The sequence below is a fragment of the Botryllus schlosseri genome, chromosome 7 (genome assembly GCF_051294905.1).
Source record: "Botryllus schlosseri isolate E-star chromosome 7, Bs_hap1, whole genome shotgun sequence".
Classification (NCBI taxonomy): domain Eukaryota; kingdom Metazoa; phylum Chordata; class Ascidiacea; order Stolidobranchia; family Styelidae; genus Botryllus; species Botryllus schlosseri.
Genome location: NC_137242.1, coordinates 29,522,034 through 29,535,898, shown reverse-complemented (window position 1 = coordinate 29,535,898; position 13,865 = coordinate 29,522,034). Strand labels below are relative to the sequence as shown.

Sequence of the window (13,865 nt, the reverse complement as noted above, 5' to 3'; positions counted from 1 at the left end):
TATCAGTTCCATGCACCACAAAAATGCGATACAATGAAAAGAAAGGAAGATGTCGAAGCGACTAGAAGTATTCCATGGAATCTGACACCTACCTTGGCCTAGGCGATGTAAGAGCAGGAATGCACACTGAATGAAAAGTAAAAGAAGATGGAATTGAAAAAAGAAAGCGACAAAATTGTGGTGGTATGTCATGGAAGGCGAAATCGATATCATAATATTTGAAGACCAACATGAAATATCTTTACAAAATGAGTGAACACACCGAACCGGATCATGCATCACTTACAAAATACGATTTTACCTGTAAAATCTGCTGTGCGAAAATTGAAACAATAGAAATAATAGAAATAAACAATTTCGCTTCTCATTAACAGCTGTCATCCCGGGCCCAGAACACATTCCAAAAAATAGCAAATATCATCAAGCATGCGTAAGCCAATACTGCAACCCAGAACACGGCTTTGTCTGCGACAGATTTCCTAAAATTCTTCAATACCATGAGGCCCACGCACAGACCGGCCAGGGCACCGGCAACATGCGCAGCGGACGACAATTTGACGACACCAAGCGAAAAAGAACACAATCCGTTACATATGGAGCAACCGAAATCGAAGCACACTGAAAGTAGGAATTGTACGAAATTACTAAGTAACATTCATGAATCGCCCATAAATAAGGTTGGGAGTGCTCGAAAGCGAATCGAATATTGATTGTAATAATATGATTCGACTAATGCGACACTATGTTTTCCGATGCGCTCTAATCCACGAGAGCAGTGCTTTCCAACCTGTGTGACGGTTCGCACTTGTGCGAATGAAAAAAATTGCAGTGCGAATGACGAAGGTGATGCGAATGAAAATCCTGATCAAGTGCGAATGAGAATCGTGATGGATTTTTAAAAAATTCAAATAAACCTAATAGGAAATTTAAGGTCAGTGTAGCTTTTGTAGTGGCGACGATATAATAAAACTTAATAAAGCCGCATCGCTAATCGTAGCTGTCACAAGCCGTAGTGAATAAATGTATTCGCACTATAATTATTACGTAGCCAAAAGCCTGGTTTGGAAGCTGGTGTACTGGTGTAGTGGCAGACATTATCAGCCCGTCTGAGCCTACGACAGGACGTTAAATGACGTCAAATTGACTTCCTGCTTTGTTTCGCTAAACAATCATCATATTTTCGTAATAACTGTTCGATTAGCGCGAGGCACAAGGATAGTGGTAAATACAATAATTACATACTCATATTTGCAAGTTACTGTAACGCAAATTTTTACCCCTTCCAGGGTTATTAAAGTATGGACCGCAAAGGATATAATTTTGGATGATCGACGCGGTGCCAAAGCTATCTGTTAATATGTATGACATGACATATTTGTTGAATTTATTGCAAAAAATCTTGCGATAGTTTTTACAAATCCAAGGTCATTGTGTTGGGCACCGTAGCCAATGGCTTTATCATGAGAATTCTTGATAAGATTTGTCCGACTGTTTTTCTGGAAGACATGGTGGAGCTGTGATGGGTAGAATTGTGGTTGCGCGTTCTGTAGCCTATGTCATACATGTAAAATCGTAGCATATAACTGTAATATTAAAAATGAATTCCTTTTCATGGGTGAGGCTCGGGTCGCGAGATGCCACAAAAACTCAGATTTGTTGTGGTAGTCTAAAAGCTGCTTTACCGCTATTAAACTGTTTGAAATTCTCAAGTTATATTGAGCTTAAGAGTAGAACACACGGTATCGTAAGATATTATTTGCTCTTTTCTTCTACTTGCGAAACCGAAAATGGGAAATCGAAAAGAAAAACAGAACACAAGTTGGAGCAACGTATCATAACTCATTAGGTAGCGAGCTCTATTGTGCTTACGATCCTTGATCTTTTTGCATCGCATGTTCCACGGTAGGTCGTGGGTTCGATCCCCGGCCGGGTCAGACCAAAGACTCGAAAACTGATATCCGCGGCTATCCAGCTAGGCACTCAGCAATCACGGATAGCATGGAGGAGAAAAAACCGGGGGTGCAGAGTAGATGACCTTACTATAAAGGCCGTATTGCATCTCCGTCGTCAAAGCATCTCGATGATGCAGGCGAAAAAGAATACCATATCTCTCTCTTTCTCTCAGCGATCAAAAACAATTTTTGCCAGCAAGCATTTTTCACTCGCGAAAAGTACGCTGTATTTTGGATAGGAGTGCGGAACAGATTTTAAGACCAGATCATCCAAGCACTATAGTAGACGTTGTAGAAAACCCAAAAACTTGTTTGGCCGAGAAAGGTTTTAGTGAAATTGTTAGTTATAAGCAAAACGGGGGGAAAAAGTTGCCTTTTTAATGAGACGCACTTGATAGCATAAGATACATAGTAGCCAATTTGTTGCACATCTGAACAGAATGTTAAAAATCTTCATCTTCTTTTTGTATGACAATTTTCAATTGGTTTGTGCGAATGAAATTTATTTTACAAAAAAAGTGCGAACGGAGCTCAAAAAGGTTGAAAAGCACTGCACGGGAGTATATCAATAAGAATGGTATAGTGTCGAAAAACGTCGTGTAACAGTGATAATCTCTTTGAAAGAACAAATTTATCAACTAATACCAAAGGAACTGTTAAGTATACTTACTTAATACGAGTACGCATTGAACGAGGCCGGAGATTTTCTTCGTGACATCACTACCGTTCTATATAAACAAATGTAATGTCTCTTTGACATTGCTTGCCTCATTGAACGGTCCAAGTGTGTAACTCACCAGGATGGCGTTGGCTAGATGCGCCGCGAATATGGCGTAAACGCCCCCACTGGCTCCCACTAACAAATCGCACGGAGTAAAAAATGATGACGCTAGCGACGCTGTGAAATGAAAAATTTCCATTCGGTGGGATAATTGATTAGGCCTACACGTGCTGCAAAATGCACCGAAATCAAGATCGTTCAGCTCGCCAAGTCAATGCATTTCTGAACTATAGATCACCATAATAATACTTCGCGAACGTGATGGTTTGCGGGTATTTGGTAGGCTTACCATATTTTGAAAATGTAAAAAGAGGACACTTTTTCAGAAATTTGCAAGATGCAAAACCGGAGTAGCACCGGTGAATTTCTCACACTTTGTGATCGGTTGACTAAAAAAAAAGGTCATCACTGCCGCTCAGAGCTCAAAATACCGTTTTTTTCTCCACATTGCTAGGTGGATGACTAAAAAAAAAAAAAAAAAAAGGTCATCTTTTCGCTCAGAGCTAAATTCACCGTTTTTCGTTCTGAAATATCCGCCGGAGCGTCACTTCTCTGCTAATTTGCGGCATATCACTCGCACTTTGCTCTAAATCTGACCTAAATTTTCAAAAAAGAGGACAAAAGGGCGTCCTCCGTGGACACTTTCAAAAAAGAGGACAAATCCTCTCAAAAGAGGACGTATGGTAAGCCTAGTATTTGGGGCAGTGAAAATATGTGCCAATAAGACATGGGGTGATCGTATGCCCATTGTCCACCCATCGCGAAGCAGCAACATTCATAGCGTAGTGGTGACGATAAGCGCCTACCGCCCAGGCGGCCCGGGTTCAACCGCTGTTCTTACGGCGACTAAAAAGCCCAGAAAAAAGACCCGACGAAAGAATGCACTCACCAAGAATGAAACGAGTGGAATAGAGGCAACACCTAAAAAGGAACTGTGGTATCGGGCAACTGGTCGTTCAGCATTCCCCTATATCTGTCCATTACATCGCATTGTACATTGTGTGTGTCTTGTTCCGATGAAAATATAATCTGACTATTATTAATTTTTGACTCACAGTGCGTTTAACTAAGCGTAACCAAACATATACGTACGTTACTATAACTATTTGAAACTATAGGCAGAGTGGTGATTATTACCCTGCTGCGAGATGGTTGTGACGGAAGTGTATTGACAACCTGCTATACCGCATGTCGGTGTTCTTCATTCACAATACTACACGTACATTGGAGAACTATAATAATTCACTCAACTATGACAAGTCGTCCGAACGTATTTTCATGGAGCGAGAAATGTTGCACAACTTGATGTTATGCAGTATGGCGCCTTACGGCGAACGTCGTTGTAGGTTGGATTATTTGGAGTTCGCGGCGCAAATATGGCTGGATGTGCTGTGAAAGGTCAAGAAAATGACGCATGAAGGAAGGATAGCTCAAGAAATTAGCAAAATAGTGTCTGACAGAGACTGTCCTGTTCTATTTCGCTTCCCAAGAAATCCAATCCTCAACGTCGTCACTTCAGAAGAAGTGGGATCAAAGGTACAGTACCGTAGTATTAGTAGTAAGTCTACTGTAGTACATGTAGTGTTCGTAACAGTCAAATATAGAGACCTTTAGCTTTCACATACGGTACACAATGAAATGTGGACTGTTAATTTCTCAAAACTAATATGGTGTGAAGTTAACTTGATACAGTCCATTGTTGTTATGAGTATATACCAATTGAGTAATAAAAATACTGAAATACAAATTTGATGTGTCTCAGGTGACCATCAGCATTGATCATTGCCTAGTGATATGACACGTTCATGGTTCATCCTCAGTGTCTTTATATTATCCTAATCATGGGTTATATTTTATGCAGCATATGATTTCACTGGAAGAATTCCACCAATGGAGAGAAGACTTTGGAGTCTTGAAATTATTTTTCGCTTGCTAACAAACCGGTCAAGGTGGTACATGTTGTTTCGGATGAGTCTTCGTGCGGATGTGGAAAGCGGCTGGCTGGTAAGATTCAGTTGTATACTGCTGAGTGCTGAAGAGTACCATTGGTTAGCATTGTATATTACCGTTTGCAGATAGGAATGAAATACCATCTGCTGATAATCTAAGATCAGCCTTGAGTTACCCGTCAAGCATATTCAACCATCCGTCACTAATCACGATACCATATGATGTTGCGAGAACAGCTGCACACTGCACAGGTAAGACATTGTTTGATGCTGCACAACCTTTTACTCATTGGAAACCTTATCCCTCGGTTATGGAACAGTGTCGGGGGTTCTCACAAACCCTGAATTTCTTAAAGTGGCAATATCATTTTCATCGTATTGTTGTGCTTTGTCATTATCAGTGACCTTGAGCATTTTTAAAATGATTACATCTGTCAATAAATGAAATTTCCAATAATAGCCTACATGGAAACCAGTTGAAGCCGGCATTTGACTATCGAGCATACTTTGTAATGTAGCCATACGCAGTTGCTATTGTCTGCAAAACGCATCCTTGATTTTCTCTGGTTTGGGCAGTCCACAAAGGGTGCACTCGCAAATTTATTTAGTTTGGTACGAGATCAATTTTAGTGTATTTATTCATTTAGTATGTTATATTTTTATTCAGGTCTGCATGCGGGAAATTATCATGCAACATCAACGGAATTCATTGCTTCTTGTGAAAATGATGACGGTACCTCAATTCCATATTCCATGCGAACCCCAAATTGATGACTCGGAATATGAATGCATGGAATCGCTCTCAGACGTATCTTATACTATCTGGCCCTGGTGGGTTGGACATTCACCAATCGTTCATTTTTTCGTGGTGCACTGGACGATGTTCGTGCAGCCAGCCCACCATGAACCGGTCCTATACCAATACCGAGAAAACCATTGCCGAGAATGCTATTACCGAGAATGGACATTACCGGCAGTCGTCAAGCATGTCTAAGTCTACATGCAAGCTGTTTTTACTGAATGAATACAATTCGGCCTGCAGGACTGTGATATGATATGTTGACATTTTTATTGCTAGTCCTTTTTATGTTTTCTTTTCCTGGAGTGTATATGCCTCTTATTTACATGCTCTTGGTCAAGGTGCGGGACTGATTAAAATGACCGATCCAAATCATTTAGACACTGTTCAATTGTTTTCCTTATATTGCCATCTTGAGGTGTTTTGATCTGATGGAAATTTCAATAAATGGCTGGGACTACCTATATTTCGTGTCATCCAAATACTTGGATCTAGCACAGAAAGCACCCGTAAATTTGTTGTCAGATTTAGAATTGTTGAAGAGAAACGAAGAATCGTACGAGGGAGAAACCAGTATGCTTGGAAATGTGCTGTAAGGTCAGGTATAAGACAAAAAATAATAAAAAACTTATTTTTACATCTGAGGACTTTGAGGATAAGGTTTCTACATGTTAGTTCTCATCTATTGCATAAAAGTTGCTGCAGACATGTGTTTAGAAGCGGAGGCTAGTCAGAAATCCTGGTGTGAAGGGTGGTAGCTGTCTGCTTGCAGGTTGGTTGTCTAGTCAGTGAGTACTCCAGTTCCATTGGGCAGTGATACCAGGTCATGGAATTCGTGCGGCTATGGTGGAATGTAAAACTGGACGGTCATGACCAGCAATAATCCTGCATCCCGACTAGTAATATTTTCGGTCTACGCCAAGATTGATATTGCAGCATATATAAGGTATATTTCGTTTGAAGGTCAACCATATAGAAATATTTCGTTTTAATATCGTTGAAATACATACTGCAATCCTTGAAATCCCACACAGCCAAATAATTCTCGAGAAATAACCGTTAAAAGTCGAAATATAAGGTCGGCAAGCACTGATTTCCATTACCGCAGGTTAGCGCCGACGGACTTTTGTGCAACATTTTGCGCTCCAGTACTATCATAACATTGCGCTTATTAGTCGGACGACTTGTCATAGTTGAGTGACTTTGCTGCAGTGCGTGTGGATAATTCGATCTCGTTACGCAATGACGAGCAAAGCTAATACTCGTGACGTAATAATGAGCAGTGGCGTTTGTAATTCCTGCGTTTCGGCTATCAATAACCTGATATATTATCGTAATCTTTCTTGTTCAAGTTCACGAATTTTCAGTTCATGTCATGGTATCTTAAAGCCTACGTGTACGCACAAGTAAAAAGTAATCGTTCTTTCACAGACAAATCGATTAGGTATGTGAAATGATCTATTACGATCACGTACTTCATATTTATTTTCAAATATAATCGATTGCGATTACAATTACTTGAAAATGCTGTAATCGTCGTAATGGATTACGATTACAAATCACGATTACCTCATGCTCATGTCTGGTACCAAGTGTACATAGCACTTTGACATTGACGGAAATATCCCTTGACGTGGTCAACTTTTGGTGTAATACTACTTCTAGAAAATACTCAAGTTGAGAGTTTATAATTGTGCTATCCAATTCAAGATTATGGGCACTTGCAATACAATATAGCCAACTTTTAAAATTTTAGTATATACGAGGGCTGGATTTACAAATTGAATTTTCGATAAGTATTCTGGGCATGATAGCTCAACTACATGGCATCACTTTGCTGCGCGCTATAAGGAGTGCAAACTCTAGTTATATTTAGGCAGAATGTTTCAATCTTAGTTGAATCTGCCGATTGATAAATGCCTGGGAGGCATCAGAACTGGACCATCTTTTAAAGATAAACCATATACCAAGACTTATACTTATAAAATTTGGCCCGCCCTGCATATACAATACGATGCTGTAAACTGTTTTGGCCGACAATCAATCTATCAATCAATCAATCAGGAGAAATGAGTCAGGAGATATCAACAACATAGTCACGAACCCGCGACTACTCCTGCCATGTAGATGGTTCCAAGTCTGATGTGCCCGTGAACCTTTTCCAACGGTATTCCAAGAATGAGTTGAGCAGGTACATTCAATATGAGATGCCCAAGACTGTCAAAGTATACAAATTCAAGCAACCTTCAACAAACTCCCGACGCGCTATTCATGAAGACAATATTTCATTAGGGATAACTATAGGTTAGTTATTCCTTAGTTACATGCAACTTATGAAGTGCATTGAACACTTCATGCGATCATTCGTTTCGATTTACTCACCCGAGATGAATGAGTATGTAAGACGCGAATCTCCACGCTTGCTTCCTGTATCCCGTATCAAATACAAGTGGGCTTTCATAAAGATCGTAGTGGTAGGTCATCCACTCGCCGTGCGAAAATCCGTAGTACATGTAAACTGCAACCTGCACGAGATTTGATCAACCTTGTTAGCAGGACAATTGGAGATCCGCATATGGGGCATATACGCGGGAGTTAGCGTATTGGCAACGATAAGCGCCTATGGTACGGAGGTGGATGTCAATTTAAAAAAAAAACTGGTTGTTTCGGCATCCTCGTATCTGTTCATTATATCGCAATGCGTCTTATCGATTGTACATTGTGTGTGTCTCGATAAGGGGTGGCCAACAGTTTTGCTATTCACAAACGCATTCCAGCAGGTCATATTGTAGCGATGAACTGACTGGACACCAAATATTCATCTCAAACTGTCCATGTCCATTTCCGATGAAGTCTGGATTAATCAACTTTTTCATATTGTCTTACTATAAAGAATCGAAATCGCTAGTGGTCATGTAATGACTGGTACTTTTTTTTCAGATTCGCGAATGAATTTCGTCATTAATATTAGTAGTTTCACATATTGCTATCAAAAATGTATCCTTTCTCAGCCCATGTGACCATGCATCTTCGGTTGGGCCAATTGTTATTAGTCACTTTGTTGCCTGCTGTTATTTCTTGGCCTCCCATCAGGATTTTCGGTAAAGTGGTAAGATATTGGAATCTCACAAACGTACCAGAAACAAAATTATTTCGTAAGGAGCACACGATTCCAAGTTGGTATTTGTAAATGGAGTGCACCATTTTCCTCCTCTGTTCGCATCGTTATACCCACTTATGGTTGCATTTGAAACAAACGGTATTTTAAAACACTTCGTTTTAAACATGTTTTGAAAAAAAAAAATTATTTTTCAAGTTGTAAAATTATGCCATAATTGTTTAAATACTTTACAGAAAACATGTTGTATGAGTCTGCGGCCAATATGGGATGGTTGGAACCTTCAAAATAGTCGGTTCAACAGCAATAGTAGGCTACATATATTTCGTCAAAGGAGCTATTTTTACCCTATTCTTTCAATTGTCAATGTCAATCCACTATGACGTCACAATCGAATATCAGTGACTTCGTGGCTTGAAAAAAACACAAAAACCAATAAAAAACATGTTTCCAATTGGGGCATTGTTTTAAACATGTTTGTTTTAAATGCAACCCTAACCCACTACTATATTAAAGTCGAAAAATGAAGTCGCATTGAATCGCGCGCGAAAAAAATTTCATGATCAATTAAATGTCCCAGATTTTAATTAATCTCTCGAATATTCGGGAATCAATTCGTTAATTCAATTTTCATGTCGACGGCCGCCAACACAGGCTAATTGAATTACGTGTCCAACTATCCATGGCTGCACAAATATTCTCCTGCGGCTGCAGGTTGCCCACCCCTTGTCTTGGTCGCATGAAAATATAATATGACGATGATTGATTGATTATTATTATTGATCTTCGCCATTCGGGATGACTTCAAGATTGACTGGGTATACTCACATTTCCTTTCGAGGTAATACAATTATACGCGCCTGTGTCCGTCCATGAAAGTGACGCAACTCGACAACTATGATACACTGACAAATTCTATCACAGGACTTTGTCAACCTGAAAACGCTTGGAAAAGCATCACTTCTCGTTCAGGCATGCATGGAACACGATTTCAGGTCTTGTCGAAATCACGAAATCTGCCACCACCATTACAAGTTTGATCCTGGTCGGTTTCTACTGGTTGGAATTGCGAGCAAAATTTGGTGAGCAGCATTTATAGACATTATGACGATTTCAAAAACGAGTCGATGAAATTGGGAAACTATCTTTAACACCCTGATGAACGTTAATGATCTCGCACTTCGTTAATCAAATTACAATCTCATTCTAAAATCAAGGGCCACTTAATTTCTCTTGTGGATTCATTATTGAATATTCATTATTACCTGCGCGATGCTGACTGAAATCATTAAAAACGGCGAACAATGGTTTCCGATTGTTTTGACCCCTTTGTCGGTTCGTAGTCCGGACACGGAGAGTCCCGTCTTCTTTGATACTTCTCTCTTGGTACGCTGTTAACGCAGAGAGAGAGAGAGAGAAAGAGAGAGGGGGAATATTCAATTGTAAATCGTGCAAATCGATAACGTAAAACAAACAAGTAGTCGGGATAAAATAAAATATACAGACAAGTAGATGCGTCCAGAACCGAAGATGGTCGTTTGACTACCCCCCCCCCCCTATGTTCATTACATCGCATTGTGTGTCTTGTATATCGCATTGTACATTGTGGGTGAGTCTTTGGCAGATGGAAATGCAATATGACCATTAATTGATTGATTGATACAAGTCAATCCCATCACTCGCGATTACTATGAGTCATCATATCTATGACTCATAAAGGATGAACGGGCGCGCGTGTCAAAATTCAAAGAAGCTTTAGAGCACTAAATATTTGCATACGCGAGGCAGGGTAAACCCGTCCTATAGTTTGTGCCGAGCAAGTCGCCGAGATTAAGGATTTTAATTGAAGTCGGTCTTATGACAAAACACGAAGACAGACACTATTCTGCTGCTGATTCAAGTATATCATGCCTTTGCTACTTACTGAATGGATTATGGTTTAGACCAGTGGTTCCCAACCTTTTTCGACTCATCGCCCCCTTTTGAAGCTCCACACCGATCATCGCCCCCCAAATATTGGGAACCGAAAAACAGCATTTCATCGTCACCCCCCCCCCGAAAAAATTGTTGGTATTTGGCCCCATGGGGTGATTAACTACACCCCAGACCCCCTCAGCCAGTGGGCCTTTTTTCGCTACACATCAGCTATACCCTATTTCATGTACTGTTTGGTGGATCACCGTATTTCGCCTAAACGCGCGAAGCGCGACAAATTTATATAATTATTCATGTTTGAATCGGTCAATATGGTCGATGTGGTATGTTGGAAAAGGTAGGACCCCTAAATAATAATTAAACATACTCGGGCAGAATCGTTGTTATGTTGACTTCTTTACATGATGCTATTTCGTGACCTCCTATATCTGTTATGTCAGAAGATATGGAAATCGTCAAAACGTACCAAACTAAAAGACGCACATGATTTCATATTGGTATTTCTTTAATTTTTTCCTTGCGGGATGTCAATTGTCCTGTAGGGTTAAGGTCGCCAGGACAGGAACATTCGACGCCGGCAATTGAGGCGCCTATGGACAATTAAAAATATATGCATATATATATCGAAGTTTTCGGTCAGCACAAGGGCATTCCTATTCGGTCAAGGTCTTCTCGCTGCTGATCGCTCTTGCACACTTCTCGGAGTCGCATGTTACATGGCCTCTAACTGCATTGGCGCAGTAATGGCCGACGCAAAAGTCTCCCATTTCCATAAATCATGCGTATTTTTGTTGGGTGACGGGGACCCCAACAGCAAGATACATGAAAATATTTAATCGCGCGCAGCGCGAAAAATTATTGACAAAGTCGCGTGAATTTCTAAAAAAATTACTCTATCATTCATGTTAATTCACGAAATAATTTTGGGCTTCCTTCGATTTCGGGCCCCCCACCCCCCATTGGGGGTTTTAACGCACCATCGCCCCCCTATCGCCCACTTCGTAGTTTTCGCCCCCTATCGCCCCCTTCGTCCGTTTTCGCCCCCCTATCGCCCCCTTCGTTATTTTCGCCCCCCTAGACCACCAAATCGCCCCCTGGGGGGCGATATCACCCACGTTGGGAACCACTGGTTTAGACTATTCCTACTTCTACTCGACAGTCCAAGAATACTTAGCATACTTTTTACGTACCTGCAAATCGCTACTTCTACTTGAGTACTAACGATTACTGCGTTCACACCACTGCAGATAAGCAAGGTATAAAAGGGAGGCTAGATATAACAGAATCAGCAAAGCCAGAAAAATTCATAGTTGAATAAACCTGCCTTAAAATACTCTATATTCGAGCTGATTTAAGAGAACTGGCCTACAGTATGATAAGAGCCTATGGCCATTTGAGAACTCCTAGCTCTGCTGCGCCACTGGCGAGCGATATCTTCAATTTTAAATAGGGACGGTGCGAACCCCTGAAAGGTTCCGGTACGTGTAAACGCGAACCTTCCGACACACGCCCCCTTCTTATCCCCCGTCCTTTTATATTATCTTCTTTTATTTTCATTCAGTGTGCATGCCTCCTGTTTTACATCGCCATGGTGCCCGATTTCGACGACTACTCCAAGTCGTTTCGACACCGTCTAATCTTTCATTGTATCGCAGTCTTGTGGTGTATTAAAATGATGAAAATGATGAGCCTGTGGATGAAGGTTAACCCTGTAAGATATCTAGCTAAAGACAGTCATTATGTGAACCGACGTGGTATTGGGTTTGACTCCCCCGCCTGAAACTTTACCTTCTTGTCAGTTTCCACATTCCGGCGTAGCATAGTGTCAATGATATCTTGCAAATGATGGTGTGGCGGATTTCTATTTCTACAGAGTATAATCTTATCGATGAACCAATGAAAACTGTCATTTCAAAACAGCGGCATATCGACATATCGAACGAAGTCTATCGTTAGTATACAATACACCGTGAAGTGTAAAATTACAAGGGCTCGAGTACTCGAATCTGGATCGAGTTCAATTTTATTGAGACAAGTTGATTATAACAAAATGTTGGTTTTCGAGTACAGAAAAAGTTAGTTTATCGACAATATTTATAGTTTCGACACTATTTCCTCTGTGGAAGCCTCGAAACCGGTTCAATCGTATCGCAGCAAACGAAACATCTAGTACAAAGCTACACACGTTACTGGAAATGACATATCTGTGAAGCCGCGAACAACCCACAGCATTGTCACAAAGTGCAATGTAATAGGCAAGGTAAAAAAAATATCAAATTATTTTTACACATTTGAATTTCTCACATCTTCCATACTCTTATAACGACATAATCAGTGCAGATATGGGTAATCGTGAATATTAATCGTAATCGATTACGACGATTACAGCATTTTCAAGTAATCGCAATCGCAATCGATTACTTTCGAATACAATCCGAAGTAATCGTAATCGTAATCGATTATTTCGCACATCTAATCGATTTTTTTGTGAAAGAACGATTACTATTTACTGGTAAAAGGACCATGACAACTGACTATTCGTGAACAAGAAAGAGTGCAATATTATATCAGGTTCGATATAGAAATGTAGGATTTGCAAATGCCACCGCTCAATATGACGTCACGAGTATTAGCTTTGCTCGTCATTGCGTAACGAATTATCCACAAGTAAATAAATACTCGATGTGTAGGCCTACATGTAGTATAGTGCGATTCTATAAGAAACACTCATATCGTTATACGTTACACACGTTCTCTGTTCAGCTGCCTGAGGTATTATTCTGCTGTGGCCATACTTGAAACTAGCATCAATCGTTATTTCGCAATTCTTTACTCAACATTTCTATCTTCAACCATCTACAAGCAGCGGTTCTTAACCGCCGGTCCATGGAACAATTCCTGCCGGTCCGCGACAGATATTGGAATTTTATATCTCAATTCCAAAATTCGTGGAGATGGACGCTTGTCCATTAATGAGGGAAATAAAACATCAATTAAATTTATTGAGAAGTTATTTGTGAAAGCTGCGGATGACTCTCACACAAACGTCGTTAAATTCCGACAGTGCAAATAAGCGATACTAGCAGTTTTATAAGGCCTGGCAAACATAATCTAATGTTTCAAAGGATACCTAAAAATCACGATCAATTTAGTGTTAGCAGGACTTCGCAAGTCTCGCCTTGCGTAAACTTCAACAGAATCACTCATAAATTGTATATTGAAGTTCTGCAACTCCAAGAAGCTCTTCATAAATATTTGAAGGTGTAACGGTGCGAGACATTTTTTTTCTGAAGTTTTAACGGTCCGTGAGGTCACAAAGGGTTGACAACCA

At 40.3% G+C, this 13,865-nt stretch overlaps 1 protein-coding gene and 1 long non-coding RNA gene across 4 annotated transcripts; one reads left to right on the top strand and one right to left on the bottom strand.

The window, feature by feature from the left end:
* Positions 1–90: 90 nt before the first annotated feature.
* On the bottom strand, positions 91–12,812 carry LOC145443446 (rhomboid-related protein 2-like). 2 transcript variants are annotated; one of them, XM_080321413.1, is made up of 7 exons: positions 12,323–12,812; positions 9,865–9,990; positions 7,864–8,006; positions 7,586–7,698; positions 2,750–2,850; positions 2,623–2,680; positions 91–618 (listed from the first exon to the last, which is right to left on the bottom strand). In XM_080321413.1, exons 1-7 carry the CDS (start codon positions 12,353–12,355, stop codon positions 368–370), a joined length of 825 nt encoding a protein of 274 aa, XP_080177539.1. In that variant the 5' UTR covers positions 12,356–12,812; the 3' UTR covers positions 91–367. The 2 variants fall into 2 exon arrangements, with proteins under 2 accessions (XP_080177539.1, XP_080177541.1); XM_080321415.1 differs by lacking the exon at positions 12,323–12,812 and adding an exon at positions 12,147–12,284.
* Positions 4,021–5,947, top strand: LOC145443587 (uncharacterized). Of its 2 annotated transcripts, none has more exons than XR_013916477.1 (4): positions 4,021–4,269; positions 4,595–4,737; positions 4,809–4,934; positions 5,350–5,947. It is a non-coding gene; the product is annotated as an uncharacterized LOC145443587 (long non-coding RNA). The 2 variants fall into 2 exon arrangements; XR_013916476.1 differs by having other exon boundaries at positions 4,023–4,269; positions 4,813–4,934.
* Positions 12,813–13,865: the final 1,053 nt, after the last annotated feature.

Excerpts from the sequence above, each read along its gene's own strand:
- LOC145443446 (XM_080321413.1), bottom strand. The coding sequence starts at position 12,355 with ATGCTACGCCGGAATGTGGAAACTGACAAGAAG. Across the intron at positions 2,851-7,585 it reads CATGGCAGGAGTAGTCGCGG|CGTCGCTAGCGTCATCATTT; the intron begins GTTCGTGACTAT and ends TTCATTTCACAG. Across the intron at positions 619-2,622 it reads TCAATGCGTACTCGTATTAA|TGTGCTTCGATTTCGGTTGC; the intron begins GTAAGTATACTT and ends TCCTACTTTCAG.